Source organism: Paramormyrops kingsleyae, chromosome 16, assembly GCF_048594095.1.
Source record: "Paramormyrops kingsleyae isolate MSU_618 chromosome 16, PKINGS_0.4, whole genome shotgun sequence".
Classification (NCBI taxonomy): domain Eukaryota; kingdom Metazoa; phylum Chordata; class Actinopteri; order Osteoglossiformes; family Mormyridae; genus Paramormyrops; species Paramormyrops kingsleyae.
The window spans coordinates 20,696,940-20,717,570 of record NC_132812.1 but is presented as its reverse complement, the minus strand read 5'-3'; the positions used below and the strand labels follow the sequence as shown (position 1 = coordinate 20,717,570).

Below are 20,631 nucleotides of genomic sequence, written 5' to 3'. Positions count from 1 at the left end.
GCCACCGCTAGCATGACCTCAGCTACAAAACCTGCTGATGGATGGAGTCTGAACACCCTGCGGTGGGGGGCGCTGCCCAGGCCCCAGGTGTGAGGTCAGCTCAAAGGGCGGAGCCCTGCACTTTAACACTCGCCCATTCTTGGTGAAGGGCCCAGCTGGCAGAGGCCCGCGCTTCCAGAATGTCCCCCCAGACTAGGGGATGACTCAGTGGGACAGTAATCCAGGGAGGCAGGACTGCACCCAGAACTTTTGGAAGCAGAGGGCTTGGGGGGGGGGGGGGGTATTAATCTTGTCTCACGCAGGATAATTAAACAATGTACTGCACCAGTGATAATCTCACAAAAACAAAAAATAAATAAATCAATACTCAGGCCTGAGAGATCAAGTATGACGTACGGGGAGAGAGGCTCATTAACGTATGCTGTATAGCTACCACACTAACCGCATATGGTAAAAGGGCATTACAATATCCTCTTACTGAGGAAATGGGAACCGGATTACTGAGCCTTAGAGCCTACTCACAACGGTGTAACACGTGGGCACTCGCTGGTGTCCCCACTTATTATAACACGCTTCTGCTATTGGGTGACATCCAGGTAAGATTTAAACTGGGAAAACTGCAGCACATTCATTACAATTAACCTGTTAATCGATAGCTGCATTTAGCTGAACACGGCAGTTACTAACTGTCAGCCACCGGCTCCGGCTGCATTAATTCCCTATTCTACAGGCCGTACCTTATTCATAAATCACTTTTTCATGATTTCCTTTGGCATCTGCACCATTAGACTCCCTGTCCTAGGTATTAAGCATGAACAGTCAAATATGTGGTGTATCTTAACAGAGATATTTCAAGGGAAGACACTGCAGCCCAAAAATGAAATATCCCCCCCCCAGCGGGAGTGAACCCTGAACTTTAGACCTATGCGGTGCCTATAGATGTGGATGATGCAGTCCGTGCATGGGCTGCTGCCATAGGCTTGCTCACACATTTCATTTCTTTGCGGGTCTTGGAAATCCCAACATAACGACCTTAACCCCTACCGAAAAGCCCTAACGAAACCCATAAATAACCAAATAAAATACAAGACTTTTGGTGTTTTCAGTTTTTTGATTGCATTCAAAAATTTGGATTAGATGAAATTTATTCTTGTGAAGATCGGCCTCCGGTGAGGTGGAGAGAGAGAGAGATCGGCCTCCGGTCCTCACAAGGTGCGTTATGTAAGATTTGCTGCCAGGTGAGATGCTTTGGTCCTCACAAGTATAGCAAAACCGGCGCACGCACACACGCACGCACACAAAGAGCTATCGTTAAAGCCAGAAACAACCAGAAACCACAGGCACACTGAATTCAAGCCAGATACTTTCTGCTGTTGGAAATGAACTTAAAAAGGCAGGATTTCTCAGCGAGGAAGTCGATATGAAAATAGTGTGGATACGTCAAAGAGCACACTGGAGCGGCATTAGCGGTTGAATATTTTATCAGCTGGCACTTCTGTTTAGTTTGCAATTGTGCGATCTTTGGCAAGGATGGCAGCCAAGCATCTTAGGCCTAGTCCTGTTAATCTACAAGAGGAAAGTGAAAACATCACTCACTTTTACTTTGGGTAAAAAGTATACAAAATAAAACAAAGACCACTCTTTGTTACACTTTTCTCCTCTGCCTAGTTCAGCTAATAAAAATCCTGTGTTGGATTCAGGACTTAACACAAAATTAAAAAAAAAAAAAAAAGTAGGTAAGAATGAGTTCGTGGTGCGGCTTACCTTCAGCGAGTCGAAGCAGGCAATAACTCTTCCATTTTCCACCTGGCAGCTCTTGGGTGGGTGTGCAAATTTGCATTCCTCGTCACTACGTGAACAGGTTCCCCTCTGAAACTGCCGGCACACTTCCAGTGTCAGCCATTTTGTGTCTCTTATTGAAGTAATGTTTAAAGCCATATCAAAAACTTTTTTTGTTGGGGGGGGGGGGGAGCGGCTATGGAGGTTTGGGGAAAACAGAGAAAGGAGGAGAGAGAGAGACAGAGAGAGAATTTCTATTGGTTTAAAAGGTGTATTTAAAAGCAACGCGCATGTGGGTGGGAGGTGGAGTGTTTAGAAATTCGGGAGCTGGCCACCTGCTTGTTTGCAGAAAAAAAAAATAAAAAAATTCAGATCACAGACAGTGGAGCGACAAGCCCACAAGGCAGCAGCATGGGGGGGGCGGAGAGAGCTATCTATTAGTGAACAGCTACTCATCAATAAGTGTGTCCCACAGGCTGGCCGCTGGCCGGAAAAAAGAACATGCTCAGTGACGCGCTAGACTGACCGACCGTCCAGGAGCGTGTGTCCTTCTGCCGACGGGCTACTGCTATTTCGAGGCTATGGCACTCCTTGATAGAATATTAAGTGCAGGCAGACTGCTTGCTGGTATTGATTAAAGCGCTCCAGGGGGTCTCCCCCTCCTCTTGTGCTTTGGCGGGGTTTCCCGCTCCGCAGTGTGAGCTGTCTGATGGAGCGCGTCTCTGTCGCGGGGAGCCAGGCCAGAGCACGGTGAGCGACAGGGCGTCGCGGCTGAGGTATCGTCCTGTGCGGCTCAGCCTACGGTCCCTTCCAGAAGGGCAGCAGCTTCAAGTAGGACGTGGTTTGACAAGGCACTTTCAGTTCACGATCTGTCAGGGGTAAAGACAATGGGGGGAAGTGGATCACTAGGCTGGCCTCCCAACATCAGACAATGGTCAAGCACATAAACACACTTATGCTTACCCAGTGTCAAAATGGTTCATTGTACTTATTTGCACTGAAAAACAACGGTAAGTTTAATGGCTGAAATCTGTCCAACTTTCCTTTTCCGGGAATAAGAGAAATAAGAGAGCCTGACCCCATGGTCAACAGATGTCAATGTACTTCGCACAGTTTCCAGATAAATACATACATACATAAAACTGTGCAATTATAATAAGCAATTTTATTTTTATATCAATGTCTAAAACTGTTTAAAAACTATATTTAAAACATGTAGTATGAAATATTGCTATTACCAACCACTATGACCAATATTTAATATTAATCAGTAATAAGTTCAAAATGCACTCAGCCCCAGAGCCAGCTCTAAAGATAAAATGGTTTATTACTGTTTTATTACACTACTAGTTTATTTTTTTACCCTTTCAAATCCTCAACAAGAAGCAGGTTGTAAATCGTACTTGTCCCATAAATATGAGCCATTTCAATCACTGTGTGTCTGGGTGCCAGACGTGTTTTCGAGGCTGGTCAGCTGCCAGGGGGCTGATGCGAATACTTCGCAGGCGCTAATCGTGACTTTGTTCAATTGTGCTCACAGTGCAACCCTCCAGCAGGCCAGAAGAGAAAGCAGAGGTTAGTCCTTGCGCTGCACAATAAGGCTGCATAATGCAGTAAGCCAGCACAGGATAACCGTACCTCTCACTTCCCTGCCCAATTTGCGCTTGACGCAAACACCGGCCAATTGAAACACTTATTGCAGCAATTTTCTGGGCAGCCATTCAGAAAGCTGAAAAAAGGCCAAAAAGAGGCATGTCTCTGCTTTCATCACGCATCTGACAGGGCCCAGACAGGCCAAACTTCAACTGAGCCACTTCAAGTGCACTACAGAACTGTGTATAGTTTCAGCTTGAACCAACAGGGAGAAATATCAGTTTTAACCCTTCGGGTACATTTGCGTCATTCGAAACAAATCTCCACGTCGGCCACACGTGTGAAGAAGCTGTCGCAGAACTTTAGCCTGCGTTTGAGTGCAGGAGCCCCCGGAGCAGCTTACTCAGAGACTAGTGACTCCCAACAGCTTGGCATCCTCTCTGGGAACATCTGGAAACATTCATACGCGCAAAACTGGGAGAAGGGAGAGGCAAGGGGGAAGACGGGTGCTGTGAGCTGACAGGGTAGGGATTCAGATCGCACGGCAGACAGCAGAGTCCACTCACCGCATGCGGTAAACAGCAAGGAAAGCCAAGAGGCCACAAGCTCAGGACTTCTGTGCTCGTGTTCAGTGCCGAGGCCGAAAATGCGGTAGCCACACGGCAGTACGTGTTTAGACCTGAATCTTTAAAGTCAAAGTAATGACTAATTGCTATACGCCTCTGCTGCAGAGAACTTTACATTGTCTCCCGAGCACTGCAGCAAGCACAGAGAAACCTGTGCCCTGCTTTTCTTTTATTCTTTTGGTTATTTAATTTGTATACTAGGGGCAAAGGTAGCCAAATGAACAATAAAATAGCATGAACAAACATGAAATGGCTAACCTTGTTTCCCAGGCAGCTACTTGAATTTTTGAGAGCTGACAGTAGTGCACTTAAAAAGCTCATCCCACAGTATAAACTGTTTGGCATATTAATGAGCAAGGCACATAAAACATAAAAAGTTTAAAAAAAAAAAAGAAGAAGAGGAGGGGACTTGCATATGGGAAATGATTCTATATGATGTTACCCATAAATTAAAACACACACACACACACAGACACACACAAATCAGAATTCCAAATGAAGTTCACTTCCGGAAGCTAGATTGTGGTGTCCTGCCAGTACAATCATATTTAAAGCCTTTACAGTTGACCGATGACTGAATGAAAAGCCACCAAACCACATTTCAACCAACTATTTCGGGGATTAGACACAGTAAGCACATAATAATCTTTTGTTTTGTGGTTCCCCATTTCCCACAAGTTATTGGACACAATCACAATACAATTTTATCTCGTCAAAAAATATTTACAAAGGAGAAGTGTACTCTATGGCATTTAGTGCTTCAGAGAAGCTTTTAGACATTGTAAAAACAGATATAATCATTTTGTCTACTGTTTAGAAATGGATTTACTGGGCATTCCTTAAATAAACCAGCAGTGTCACACAGTTCAATTCAGGTGGCACTTCATGGTATGTTTAATAATATAAATAAACATACTACCAACAGCATACAGGTGATTACTTAAGAGTACTTTTCTTTCACTTTACAAATGCTGTTGCTAGGGACCGTATTTGATGAGATGAACAGATGCATAGCAACAGCGAACCCATCGCTAAAATAATTCCATTATGACCATTTCATAATAAAGCAACCTAATGTGTTGAGCTGAAATGATACTTCAAGTGATGGCTTCATATCTCCGCCACACCCACGAAAAAAGCAGACGCCCATACTGCTTTAGATAGACATAGAGCATAGAAAACCACCAAATCACCAGGTCATCTTATCCAGAAATTCACATTTGTGTTTTACATTATCATTATTATTATCACCATTATGCTCATCCTCTGAACTTGTCTTTTTGCCCAGAAGACTGTCTCTACAATCAATCATTTCCACATTTTCAAATTAAATACTCATCCCTAAAAATAACACAGGAATATTTACTTCTTATTTGATAGGCTCTTCCACCACAACCAAGACACTGGAAACTGATTATCAAGTACAGTTTTACCAACAGAAATGAAGATATACACCAGTATAGTAATTAGTGAAAACTACCACAACATCTGTATCGACCAAATATTAATGTTATACATGTTGTTATCTAAAGTTAGTGGGAACCACTGGCATATAAATGCCCTCAATCACATATATAAATCCCTGCCTACACCCCTAAACCGGTGCTATGATTTTTGTCAGTTCTGAGCAACAGAAACAGACCGTAAAACACAGAGAAACATCACGATTTTAAAACAGATGTGGAACTTTCTACACACGATACGCGTCAAACCGAAAAGTCCATGGAGATCAGAAAGGAGTTTCTGTCCAAGTTTATTTGCAGAATGACCAATTTTATTCACCCTGTTCTTCATTGTTTTGATATTCTATTCTATACATGGAATATAAGATTTCTCTTATACTACGGACCAAGAGACAGAGCAGACACATTTAGATCGTCATTAGGCCTGTAAGTTGGACTTAACAATGACATGAGGCTGAAAAGTACTACTAATTAATACAGAATGCAACTTGATATAGCTGAAGGTTTTTGTTTTTTTAAAGGAAATATTTCTTTGAAATCATATATGTAATTTATTTGTTTGTGAAAGAGAAGCACTGCATTTATTGGGCATTATTTCTTTCTGTTACTATGTCACTAACTACATCTGTCTGTATATGAATCATTCCCAATTAGCCATGCATCTATTAAATACCTTGCCGAAATAAATGACAAAAGCAAATAAGATTCAAACCTATTTGGAGTATAGCAATATCATACGTTGTTGGTGATATCCAACATCCTAGTCATATGAAAGCTACTGTCAAATAAACTACTATCTAATAGCTTCAAATCAAATTATTTTAACATATTTAGACCAAGACGTTTGAGAGCAAATCAGTGTCATACATAAGGAATTTCACGGTATAACCAACTACCCCATTTTATTATAAACTTACATAGAAAATGAACAGTTATGCTTTGATACTAGAAAAATATATAGACTTTGATCTGGAATTATAGAAAAGCTAAACAAACCATTTTAGATAACCGTTTAACTGGGCTGAAATTTCTGGATCTTGTGAACCGTGTGACAACTGCAATGCAGTGTTTGCTGTTTCACAGTCCTCTACAGAAGCAGATTCAACTCCCCATTTGAAAAGGCCAAATAGTCAAGGGAAGAAAATCTAATGAGTTCCACGAGGAGATGTTTCTCTGGGCTTGAACCACCAGGGACTGGGTGGGACGATCAGAAACAGGAAGTAATCCCCTCGGACGCCAAGGTGACGCAGAACATACCGGGTGGCCTCAGTTCCATGGGGCAGGCTTCGCTTTGTCAAAATTCTGAGTGGCTCGATAACCTCTGTGGGGCCCCCCAACTAAATTTGGCCTCCCCAGAAAATGAAAACCACAAGGGGATGATGGGAGGGAAAAAAAAAAACCATCAGCGCCTAAGCCAAGCAGTTGGCTACTCCAGCCTTTGCGGCCGGCGCTGCGGACCAGACCGCCTATTCAGTTCATGCTTTTCCCTGCCCCTGTGCTGGGAGACTGCAAGGCTGTTTGTTGTCTCACACAACAGGAAGCTGTGCCACTGCTGGGGAGGGTACTGCTGTGCTAGGAATGCCAGACATGAGACAACCCCCCCCCCCAAAAAAAACCACCACGAGCAACACCCAGTAAAGAGCCCGTCTGCAGATTATCGCAATTATGAAATAAGCAGCTCCTTTTTAGGCTCTGAGCACAAACTCTGAGCAAGGGTTTAATTATATGTTATTCCCAGAAGATAATACACTCTTCTGAATAATCAGGTATGAATTATATCAAATTTGATCTTTAACAATTTGTCTTTCATTTACGTTCCAAAAATACATTCAACAAACATATGTAACACTTCATGTAATGATATGGTTTACTCGGTTTCAAACGGTAATCATGAATGCAATGTGCTTATTTGAATACAACTCATGAGTATAATGCCAACATCATACAGCACAACACCCAAAATAAAAATCAATAAAAATACTATAAATCAGCTGAAACTGCCTTCACTCCTCATGAGAGTCAGATGTACAGAAGGAATACCAATTTTATAACAACAATAGCGAATGGCAGAATAGCAGCAGGTCAGGTGGCAGGGGGGAGAGCTCATCATTACAATCCTTTTGACGTTCATGGGACTTGTTCTGAGATTCCCAAAAATGCCAAGGACACACGCTGGGTCCCCAAGATCGGCACCTCGGTGCTTGTCATCCAAGAAGTGAAGGCGTGACAATGGAGACGCCGGCGACATGCCCCCGCTGCTGAAGCTCCTCCTGAACACGCCTCGAGGATAAAAACGACAGATGGCACACAGGTAGGATGGTGGACGTGGTACTCTTGTTGGGAGCCACGCAGATTAATTTTATTCATCTTTTCATCTCAGAGAGGTGATTTCCGGGGTGTAGCAGGAATGGGCACGAGGTTTCAGATTCCCACGGAAACAAATGGCTGACTATAGCTAACTGGAATAACAAGCCTTAAGTTAATTAGGGTTACATATCGGGCCGATTACTGCTGCAGGTTTATGAGCGTTTGATTCCACAATGCGAGTTCAGTATATATGCAGACAGCTTTTCATATAACAAGTTTCACTAATAGTTATTAATAATACACTTATTATTATACAGGAGGAAAAAGAAAAAACTGAAAGATTCTATGTGGAAGCTGTTCTAGTGAGGTGATCCAGCAAGACAATAATAGTGCCAAAGACTGCAGAGAGATAGTTTCAGCCAGGGAGACCCCACATGAGAGGACAATCCAGGAAAGCCAGCCTGACAAACTACAGTATGGATTAGAGTGGCTTATGCCAATGCTAACTAACTGAAACTCTTGCATTAATATGGTCATCTACTTTAACAGCAGTGATCCAAACCGACGATAGTAAATGTTGTTAGCTTAAAGATTACGACTACTAATCTCTCACCTGAAAGGATTTTAGTCTGACAGATAGAAGCATTTCTTATTTTGGATTACTTAATATAATGTTACATTTCATTGTATTTTAACTGGCTCCAGAGTGGGTAGTTTAGAAGCTGGGTTATATTGTGGTACAATCAAAGGAAAAACCCCATAACTAAAGAGAACTAATCTGAATTATAGGTCATTCTAAAGTGACAATCAACCCCGTACTAAAATGAGCAACATGAAATTAGGCCAGAGTGGCCACTGTGTCTTCTTAGTAAAATATTTAGCGTCGAAATCCCCACTCATGACAAGTCTGCAGGCCCCTTTCGCCCTTATGTCTACTGTCTGCACTTACACAAGTTCTTAAGGCACCCAACTAGCTCTTGAAATGTGTGACTCCATGTTCTGCTTACAGTAATACAGCAGCTAGCAACAGAATTCCTTCTGTTAATCCCCCATTTAAACTAGGAATTTGTTCCTAGAAAGCACGACTTTAGGAGAAACTGCACACTGCATAAATACATATTACTGTAATATTCTTGCTATACAGATACTAAACAGTGTGAGGGTTAAATTATTTTGAATTTTGTGGACATATCAATGAGTATACTTGATAGTATATTACTATAATAGTTATAATCGCTGACAACGAATTTTGCAATTGCTTTGCATAACTTTTGCTGTGTAAATTGTATATAACATCACCAACTAGCAACGTTAACATTGGTCTGTTAAGCCTAGTTCATATTTGACTTTTCTGCATACGGTCCTGTACAAGAACTCTTAGATGGCTACAGTTTGCACATGCGTACAGCATCGATATTCCTCCAGTCTGGCAGAGGGAAGTGTATTACTCGTACAACAAACACAAATTTAAGCGGTGTAGTGAAATGGATAAGCTTTTATGAAGTTTTTAAGTCGTTTCTAGGCTTGGGCAGTATTATGGTAACACAGTATACTGTGGTATTTTAAAATCTTGGTGACAAATTTAGCCAAGGCCCCCACCCCTGCCCTTCTAGAACAGCGCTGCTTTTGAAAATACCATCAAAATACTATATACAACCATTAGCAAGCTAAATATTGTGGTGACCGCAGATCTTTGTTTCTGTGTTACATTGTGACTTTAAATGGACATTATCTAGACTCTGTAAAGCTTTTATTACAACTGTGACTAATGCCTTTTAATTAAAAAGTATTTGTACTTGTCTTTAAACTGTTTTGACCCAACAATACTGATTAGTTGAACACCTGATCACATGATGAACTGAATATCAAAATCATTTTTTGCAACCCTACTAATGTTGATAATCAAGGTACAATTCCATCATGACCCAGACTACACAATATCACCGTGGCTTCTTACCTGTAGCCATTCAGCTCCTTAATAAAAACCCGCCTAGGATGTCAATAATCCCATCACCTAGGTGTAGTATAATCACCCAGGAACAATTCCCCATGTCTGGCCGTTTCGCTCCACTGTCTATTTGCACTATATCGGTAAATTTCCACCATAGTGATCAACAGTTCTTGTTTCTCACCTGCTTTCAGGTTACCAGTCTGTTCTGTATCCGTGAAGTCTGCACATTGCTCTTTGCATACTTAGCATATCACTCATTTGCACATTGTACTTGTATGCAAATATTTCAAAACATATCTGCACGTTTTCCTGTAAATTTTCCTATAAGTGTTTTAGATTCTTTGTATATTTTACAGTGATGTGGTTCTGCCAAATGTCTTGTAATACTGTCCTGTAGTTCATGTTTGGCACCAAACCACAATCAATTCTGGTATGTTTGCACAAATTGGCTGTTCTGAGTAATAGTTTAACTCTAAATGCTAACAAACATAAACACAGTAGACTGGGTCTGAAGGGGAGAAATATGCAAAGCGATTTTCTCCCCAGTTCACCATCATGCAACTCTGCATCAGACTTAAAACCGCATAACCCCCTAGGGGCAACCAAGAAAGTAGAAAGAAGCTGGAACATGCTCCTACGAGTCACAGTTCAGCAACAGTGATGCCCAGGGCAGTTAAGTCCGTGTGAAGGAGCAGTATGTCTCTCTACAAATCACAGCACCCTGTCCTGCCTTTGCGACCACTTATGGATACCTACAGTAGACTGACTTACACCCTTCATCTGAAGGAGAAATGATGTCAATGCTGTTCGGTACCTAAAACCTCCTGGTGAGCATTAACATTTAGACAGCGTGTCACTGAGCTATGAGTAAATGGGAATAAGCTCACTTAGGCAAAACATTCAGAGAATGAAACGCCTGGTAAGGCAGCAATCTGCCCCCATCTCTAGCCAAAATATTGGAATAGAAGATAATGAATTAGGACACAAGGTACTGATTAAGAAGGCCAAATTGCATAGTTTAATATTGCCCTATTACCACAAAACTATAACAGGAAAGACCATTTTGCCTAAACACAAAGTTGTTTTTAGAAGCATGACATAAGATGCACGAAGTAAACTACTCACTAGTCATACCCCATAGAATTTGCCATTGCCAGCCAGGGTATAAATAACTAGCTAGACTGCTAAATAGCTCATGTTATTGAGGCTGGCTAGCAAGCTAATCAATGTTTGGTGTCTGTGTACAACACCTATGGGTACAAACACATCACTGTAACCATGCTAAACAGAGTGGGGGTTTGTTAGATTACTGCTGGGACTTTTCCACTTCCTGAGGAAGCGCAGCTAGGCGGGTGCCGATTGGCTGGGGGTAAACTGAAAACGGTTTCCTTGACATGTGCTTTCCCCACCCCTTGGCCGGCACTGCCACAAAGAATGCGCTCACAAAGACTAAATCAATGTGTTATGAAAGTGTCTGAATGATTTTGTCCATGCTTCACCAAGTCTTCTATTTTTCTGAAGCTATTTTGACTACTTCTAAATAAGCATGAACATAAGCAGATGAAAGCCATACTAAACAAGGAAAATACATGCCACATATAGTACATTTACTTAAAATCATATTTAGTTTTAACTTCAGGGTCTGTAATACACCGTCTATTTTTCTGTGAAAAAACATATTACAGCATACGGCATCCAAAATGATGCATCTTTATTTAGTCTAGCTGACTAGGACTGGAGTTCTGGCCTTATTAAACCCACACAGCTGTTCCACTGTCCCATTTTGAAGTATCAAAACAGAATTCAAGAAGAGACCCTTTGCTGCTTAACCAGAAATAACTCGAAAATCTTACCAAAGATACGTTGCTTTGTAGCTGAATGTACATGAGACAACATAGCCACCTATACTATTTGGTCTCACCCCTCCCTGCTCTAGCATTCTTGTTTTTATGGCAACATCAAGGGTCTTTTTTATTATGACCTTTGGAATGAATGGCATTTTAACAGCAAAAAAAGGTTACTAGACTAAGCAGGTTACAGGCCAGAGGCAATGCAGATTGTATACTGAGTCAGCAGAGGAGTGTGCCTCATATTCTAATAGCCTTAACAAGGAACTGAACTACTGTGACCTGAATTATCCTCATCTTACCAATGCCGCATTTCTCAATAAGACCATTTACTGCTTATCGGCAGCCATGGTTATACCTAGCAGGAATGCCAAATCAATGTCTGCCTTTGTGTAAACTTCCCGATGCACTGCGTGTGCCATTCCCCCACAGTCTTCAGAATGTTGAACCAATGTGTAATTTAATTATCCAGTTGCGCTAACCACACACCACTGGTTTGTGAGGTCTAGCCGCTGACGGAGCCCCGGTGACCTTTGCATAAAGTATCACACCTGCAGTCCTGCCTCACTGTTTGATAAACTGCTTTTCATAGTGAGCCCACTGAAGCCTCATGTAAAAATGAGCACCTCCATTTTGAAACTCTAAACCGAAGCACAAACACTTCAATTTCATTTTAAACGGCAGACCAAGGACAAAATTGCTAAAGATGAGAAGAATAATAATATGTAAAAATGACCAACAAAAACTATATAAAGCTACTTAAAACCAACCAAATGACCAAGTCATAGCTACATTCTAAAAATGTTGACCCAATGATTCAGCTTTTTTTAAGCACGTAGTATGTATAACCTTGTAGTATGTAGCATGCAGTATGCATAACCTCCTTCAGTATTCATAATGTTAAATGCTATTCAAAGTGGTAAAACTGAAATCACAACTTGAGTAAATAAAACAGGGTTGACCGTCTTTTGGTGTCTGTTTCAACGTGCTCCAAAATCAATTTAGGGAGTAGCTACCGCTTGCAAGGCCTTGTTAAATAAAGAGGCATTGGTCTTGGTCTCCCTGCAGCCTTTTAAAACAGGAAGGGCAGAGAATGTCTTTCGTTTCAAATACACCCTTTTCCTCTCTAAATGTTTGCCAACTGTTTGACATGAATCCGGTCTTTCCTGACGCTACTTTCCAAGCAACATATCTCTTGACGTCCTTCTTCTTTACAGGTTATGTGGCTGGAGACAACAACAGAATGTTTTACCAGACACTTCAGAATAATTATAACGGACATAGTGCCTCATTAAAATTGTACAACATCCCTGCTAATTACAAGTCCCAACATTCACTGCACATAACATAAAATAAAATAAAATAAATCCTTAAAAAAAAACACTCCTAAGACTACTGGATATCCATACGGAATTGTCACCATATAAGGTAACCTTATCCTAGACAGCCAAAATGTTACAAAAAAAAAAAAAACATGAACATATACGGATGCATACATATACTGAGGAAGATACAAAACATATCTAGCTATTACAGACATTTCTCCATGAGAGGGGAGAAAAAATGTAGGTGCCCAAACTCAATAGAAACTGTGTCACAAGCTTTTCCTTTCCTAAAGGTCGGAAAGGCGAACTCCCCTTCGGAGCCGGTCTCACTGAGCGCAGCGGAAGGACACGTCGGCTGCACTGCGAACGCAGGGGGAACTGCAGCAGCCCAGCACCGCAGGAGCGGCTTGTGGATCCAACGTGCCGGCACGCTCACCACTCCCCTCTCCCCACATGGTACGCACCACACTGCAGCAAACTCCCCTCTTTAAACAGACCAGGAAAAAAAAATAAAAACGTGCTCCCACCTCACTCCGTTGAGTCCCACAGCTTTCTCCAGCCTCTCTTTAACCCTGGCAGAGAAGCATCTGGCGCAGCAATCGGGCCCCTCTTGACTAGGTACTATCTAAAGATAACGACCATGTGAGTGGTTGTCATTCCCTGCTCCCTGCTGTCTGCTCAAGGCCCATGCCTAGACTGGGGGGGTGGTTTCTTTCGGCGACAGCGCAGAAGAGAGAAGAGTGTCTGCTGAACTCGCCAGCTCAAACATTTCCAGCTGCCCCCACCCCCCAGCCCCCTCCATACCCTTCCTGCCGCCAGCCTCCAGCAAGGCCCGCCCCCTAAGCCTCAGCCTATAGCAGGCCAGACTGCAGATCTGCCTCTCTTAAATTGGCTGCAATGCGCTGACTGGCGGGATGACGTAAGGTCCTCCAATGACAGGCCCATAAATGCTAATCTTAAAGGCATTTCCTTATTTTCAAGTCAAGCTAAACGGAAGCAATTGTTATTCTTCCTTTAAGAGGAAAAAAGATTTTCCTTTAGCAGAAAGACGTACCTGCTAGTGACATTGTGGTTTTCCTAAAGCTGGTATGACCACTCTTTTAAATTTGAGAAAAAAAATACATTTTAAATTTTCATTAATGGTCTACTTTGGGATAGATTAACTTAGCAGAGACACACAGAATCAGTGCAAATTACCAGTTCCGGGCATTATACACATTCTGATCATTTATACAGAAAAAGAATTAGGACTCATAAAAATAACAGCAACTATGTACATAGAGTTTCATGGTTTATTCTCCATAAACTCATTGTCACTGCAGTCACCTAAGGAAGCAAAAAAGAACAAGCTTTCAATATTTTTATTCATATCTCTATAATAGGAATAAAATTCCAGGTACATCTTAAGAAAGCCGACTACTGCTGACAATATTACTTAAGTATTTTACTACAAAGCTTAATTAAAGGTTGGTGGCCTCATTTTTCAACATACTGAATGCTCAAGATAAATTTTTAATTCTCTGGAAAATCACAATGCAAGCTGCAGAAATACATTTTCTAGAATTACCAAGATGAAATGTTAAAAATCAAAATATGATTTACTCAACCAGACTTAGATCTGTATCAGTAATAAAATAAAAGAGTACGACACTTGTTTCAAGGGTGTTGCTATTCCAGAGCCATCAGGCACACATACCAGGTCAATAAATACGCCACACAAGCCCACGTTCAGCAAGTTTGGGTGCTAGTGGCATTGCCAAGACAGCTCACCAATGTTGTTTTTTTCTGCACAACATTACACAGATTCACTAAGCAGTAGAACAGTAAAAGGTCTCTTTGAAAGCAACATTTGGAGAATTCCCCTTTCTTCCAGGGTTCCTTCCTGAGGCTTTGAGGCCACAGTAAACAATATGTGCATTTCAGTCTGTTAGGAGATAAGTTCCACTCCATCTGGTCATGAGCAATGGGATACAGACTATTTTAACATGGATGACATACTGTACTAAGAAAATAAAAAAATGAACTGAAAGTACCCAACAAGCCAATCTTAAACCTTTCAACCATTCATCTTCCAATTACATATCTTGGAAAGGGTCATGAGGGAAGGTGGGGGGTTGCTGGAACCTTCCCCAGGCAGCATAGAGGACAGGGCAGCGATATCCGTCCAATACAGAGCACATATCCACAATACAGCTGATTTAGAGACACCTATTAGCTTAAATACGTCTTTGGGTTGTGGGTGGAAACTGAAGGACTCGGAGGAAACCAACATGACATGGGGTGAACATGCAAACACAGAGAGTATGCAGGATTCAGTCCTCCAACCATGGAGCTATGATGCAATGGTGCTACCTAACATGCCACCACCAAACCTTAGACCTCTGAAGCAAAATAGAAAACATAATAAATGTGGTTTCCATACTTTAACAGGTAGACAGCTAAATATTTTACCCACAAATTTTACAGAGGACTAACTACTGAAGCAATCTGAACAGCGTGCATAAAGAATCACATGCAACATCGATATTAACAACCCCTTAGAAAATTAGTAACACATGTACCAAACAGCCCTGTGATAGACTTGCATCATATCCAGCTGCACCCCAGCCTTGTGCCCTGTGCTGCGTGGAACAGGCTCCAGTTCTCTGCCACCCCACATTCATACATACATACATATAAACTTCCATACTTAAAGGGATAACAGATCTTATAAGGTTTAATACTGCATGAAAGAAGTATGACCAATATTGAACGTACTAAACTGCAGCAGGAAATGGACTCCTTGGGGTAAAATACGCAACAGTACTTCCTGACCAAATGGTGCCTACAGCTCTAATAATGTATAGAATGCAAATCCCAATATTACAGTGTCTAACAACTTCAGGAAGTCTGGCAAAATGGTACTCGATGTCCAAAAGGGTTTCCTTCACAGTGACCAATTAACAAATGTATCTGATGGGCATGTAAGAGTGAAGAAAGTAGTTTATTTCCGAAACACTGGGAGTCAGTCCTAAAAGTCTGGCACATTAGATCTAGGCAAGGCAACTAATTCAAATTTTTGCATTGATATCCAGATGTACAAAATTGCAAACAGGAACATTTTTGCTGGCATTCTCTGAACAAAACAATATACTAAAAAGTGCCATTATTTAAGATGACTACACAGAAAAGTCAGTAATGATCGAATATTAAATTCACACTGAACTTAAGTTCTTAAAGCAAAAGGCAACAATTTCAGAAAGCTAACAAAAAAAAACTTAATTTTTAGAAAACAGTATGTCTGTAGTGTACAAAACACATTTTTACCTGCATCACACCTGTGTCTAGCAATATGCATAACCTACATAAGACAATGAACATGATAGCAGACAGCCAGCATATGAATCCCTCAAATCCAAACAAAAATGCTGCAAGATTATCATCTTTAATCCCATTCACAACCAACACAGGCGCCCATCTTACATTCCAAAGTAATGACACCGAAAACATGAAGAAATCCAAAAATCTTTAACGCTCTCCACTGCTGAATGTTAATAACAGAAATCCATTAAGAATTTATGCTTATCACTACGCTCATTTTTTTGTTTGTGTAAGCTGTCCTTTGACAGATAAAAAGAAAATGTTGGCATACAGTGACTGTCAGGCAGTGTGTACTTAGCTGGGTAATCTCGTGTAAAAATGTGAATACTGTACTGCCAAATGACAAAGGCCATCTTTAATTATGCAGAAGTTAAAACATATTGTTATACAGAAAGGAAATTCATTTGCTCTAGATTTTAGGACAGACATTAAAAACAGTATTCCCTCATTTAAAAAAAAAAATAAACCTCATAAATGGGAGGCATAAATTTTATTTGTATACCTGTCAGCAAAACCATACAGAAATCTTTCAGGCCAACAGACCTGAAAATCAGATAATGGAATTATGTTCTATTTAGGTCAGACATGCATTAAAGATTATTGAGATTTACAAAATCATCTTAGTAGCTGTCCACTTCCATACCAGTCACTATCAGCAATTCCAGGCATGGGCAAATAAGTTAATATTCCGGTCAACTGCGTAACATTATTGCAAAACGTTTGCAAATGTTTATCAATGATCTGTGGCGCATGTGCAATCCAGCCGCAGAAGAGAAATGCCTAACTGAATCAATATCAGTGACTAATGCTTTCTGCAAGTAATATTACTTAAATTTCAATGACTTGTAGGTATAATGTATGTATTTTGCCTAAAAATTCATACAAAGACACGGAAAGCATTAGTTTCCATAATTTATCTGGCAATTTTCAAGTTAAATTCTTTCATATTCAGAAAATAAGGTACCGGACCCGAAAATTGACGGTAGTTTGACCATTCTCTGTGGTTTAAATACGGCATTACAATGGCAAAGCAAAATAACAATCACGCATGTACTCAACCATCTTACCCTTTCTCTATATTAAAGAAAAACAATGAAGAATACGAAAATCAGGTAATATTTATACGCAGAACTTTTAAACTTCATGACTAATTCTGCTGGCCGACAATCCGGGAATCTCAGAGAAGCAACGCGAGGGGGAGACAGACGTAACCTCTAATACCGCAACATCAAGCGCACTCGTGTTCTAGCTACCTGCAATGTCATACTTTAAGGATTCCCAGATTTTATTAAATCACGTATTATGCCTTCTAAATATGGGCTTTTATCTACACCCGGAGGGCTGTTAGCCGGTCCGCAATGGCGTACAGGTAACCAGTACGGTCACTGTTCACTGCCTTACTTGTCAACCAGGACAGGACATATATGACATCGGTTTTATTGCTGAATTTTTATCACCAACTTGTATTTAAACATAAAAGTTGTAGCCATTTCCATAAGAACAAACATCGCGAATTAGGTACCTGTCGAATTAAGACCGATATGCATATCGCCTCTGTACAAAAACTTGCAGGTCAGCTTCGTTCCTGTGCGACATAACGGCAGGAAGCGACCAGAACCCACAGCCGACGGTGAAGGCAGCCCGGCCCTCCGCGGACCGTCGGAGGCGGGAGTGCAGGGCGGCCGCGCGGTTAGTCGCGCGCCGCAGCTCGCGCCTCCGTGCGGAAGAAGCCGAATCACGATCCGCTCGCTAACGTTAAATGTCCAGAAACGGAGAGCCGCCGGCAGGCCGGTGGGGCGGTTAATACTGCGGCGGGTACAGTAACGCGGGGTAACCCGACCGTCAAAAAGCACAGGAGGGGGCAGAAATTAATGAAACGTATCGGTATAATGGATAGAGACTGAACAACAAAGCGGGCGGCCGTCCTGTCACACGCGCCAGGTCTGCCGCCGGTAACTTGGTGAAACCGCGCAGGAAACTCCTCACCTCACCTTCATCACCTGCTCATAGTCTCCCGCAGCCAGAAGCCGACTCGGGCCCACCGAACTGCCGAAAACAAGACTTCAAGTTAGAATTAAAATAATAAAAAACTGTTTAATTAAGGCCTACTGTTCATTAAAAAGAAACACTCTGGTGAGTTAAAGCGAAATACATTCCGCAAACGGGCGCCTGCTTTATTTCCTCTTTCTGCGCTACGGCTGGACGAGCGACAAGACCTTCTGACAGCTCGTAAAAAATAAGGCTTACTGGAAGGGGTTGGCCAGACATCGACTATAATTGGTTCCATAACTGCATCTACACGTATCTGTCCACGATACCCGCTGGGTTTTTAAATTCAAAACTGCCCACAATTAGTTGTTTTTGTGCGAACCGACGCCTCAGCTGTACAAAAAAATCACTTTATAGAAATACAATCCAAGTGCGACCCCCACGAAGTATTGCGTGTTGGTAGCTTCCAAGCGAATGTCAGGAGCCCCGGGAAGGGCAAGGGTCTGCCTGTTACCTAGGAAACAGCAGGGAGACTCTCGGGCTTTACTGAACGCATCCCGTGGTTTTCATCCACCGGGAGCCTTGATCACTAGCACCAAAGTATAAAAACGTATTGATATTTACTCGTGTGTTAAAGTGCACCTTTCGAACTTACGTGGAGACTGTGGTCAGTTTGTGTGTTTGTATGTATACATGCATATATAATATTTGACCTGTGAGATAATATACAACCCTCCCCTTGGTAGCGTTATAGAAAAGTCAAATCGAAAGGAGAAAGAACACGGATAATATGAATGCCTAATTTATAATTGCCTCTTAAAGCACCGAACAAATAGGACTCCGAAAATTTTCCAATAGCCAACCATACATTCTGTAATACACGCTCAGATAAAATAGGCAAAATCTGAGTTCAATTTTAAAACTCCAGTTTTCAATGTAGACGCCGGTATTGCCATCACTACGAAGATTTTTTTTTTTTTTAGTCTGAAAAGCATCGAGATGCGCATAGATTTGTTCCATTGAATCTGAACCTGGGCACTGTTTTCGCGGAGCCCATGAGGGTAGTCTTCGGTTGGGGCAGCATTTGATCCGCATCAAGTCAGCGAAAGGGGGTGGTCGCTGCGTAGGTGTAGCCTATTTGGCGTTGCGCAGCAGGGAAGGGAAAACTTTCCTTTTTTGCAGTCAAGCGAAGAGTGGTTCCTTTCCTTTAAACGAAGTTACGCGAATCACGTAACAGTAACACTTATGTTACGTGACGTAACAAACACGTTTTGTTCAGTGGCGCGCTGGGATTGTCCAAGCATTCGCCGACTTTTGATTTTTTAATCGGACACCGAGTTAATAAGCGGACTTGCTCTTTATTTTGAAAACCCCGGACACCTAATACCTATTATTTAAGAAAATACATAACGTCTACGTTAATGTTGATAGTCTACTAATATAATATAATAATAATATAATAGTAATTTATGTTTAAGAATAAGACATTTCCATTAAATGCGAAAGAAAATGCAATAGTCATTAAGTCAATGAAGCTTCAAGACATGCATGTGCACTCGTATACTGACACAATGAGGATTTGATGCAATATGGCGTGTATTGTGTTGTTTTTTTTTTGAAGATTCATATAATTTGAATTTTTAAAGCATTTTACAGCGTTGACAAAAGCACAAAGCTGTAATTAAGTAAAGATAGGCAAAAAGGTATTACTAAAACATTACCACAGCCCCAGAAATAGATAAGAATGCTAAAAAATGTGAGAATGATATAAAGTGGTTTTGAGTCTACAGTATGTATACAGATACAATTACTTACCATTTTTAGTCACTGCACATCTCAGTACTTTCGTTCAGTTACCACACATCTCAAAAAGGATGTTGACCAGGCTGAGACTTGACATAAAATTTCCAAGTTCTATATTTAAACGATCCCCCTCCCTTAATGCCAACCAGCCAGTACACAAAAGTATGTGAACTGATGTGGGTTAATGGGAGAAAGAGACCGTTTGGATCACATTAATGGGTTTAATGGGTGCGCGGTCTAAATGCAATCATGTGGAGAACAGCGCTAGTCAACAGCTTATGTATGGAAAGCTTTAGACTGTCTGGCACACTCTGGATACTCTGCAGTCGGCCCGTTCTTGGGTTCTGATTGCATCCGCTGCAGTGTCATGCCAGACTTCGATAGCTGATGTAGCATCTCGCTTAACCCCTACCTACTTACCTGCCTCCCTTGCCTGTCTTTCCTCCTTCCCCGAGATGCCTTCAGCGGTTGGGTCAGCAGGGCCCGACTTTCCTATTTTTCTGCACCAGCCCCCACTAGGTGGAGGTGGGATGCAAATCAGCATCGGTGTGTATGTGTATGTGTGTGTGTGTGTGTGTGTGGGGGGGG

General features: G+C 41.6%; 1 protein-coding gene across 12 annotated transcripts in view; it reads right to left on the bottom strand.

The window, feature by feature from the left end:
- The window catches only part of mbnl2 (muscleblind-like splicing regulator 2), a 55,083-nt gene extending 36,597 nt beyond the window's left edge, over positions 1-18,486 (bottom strand). For 5 of the 12 annotated variants that reach the window (XM_023793097.2, XM_023793101.2, XM_023793099.2 and 2 more), the window contains exons 1-2: positions 13,419-13,680; positions 1,765-2,648 (exon numbers count right to left, since the gene is read on the bottom strand). In XM_023793097.2, the coding sequence (XP_023648865.1) occupies positions 1,765-1,938 (174 nt within the window). In that variant the 5' untranslated portion in view covers positions 1,939-2,648; positions 13,419-13,680. Of the gene's footprint in view, positions 1-1,764; positions 2,649-13,418; positions 13,682-18,237 lie in introns of those variants that run through there. The other 7 variants (XM_072700271.1, XM_023793098.2, XM_023793096.2 and 4 more) reach the window with 5 other exon arrangements.
- Between the last annotated feature and the right edge of the window lie 2,145 nt (positions 18,487-20,631).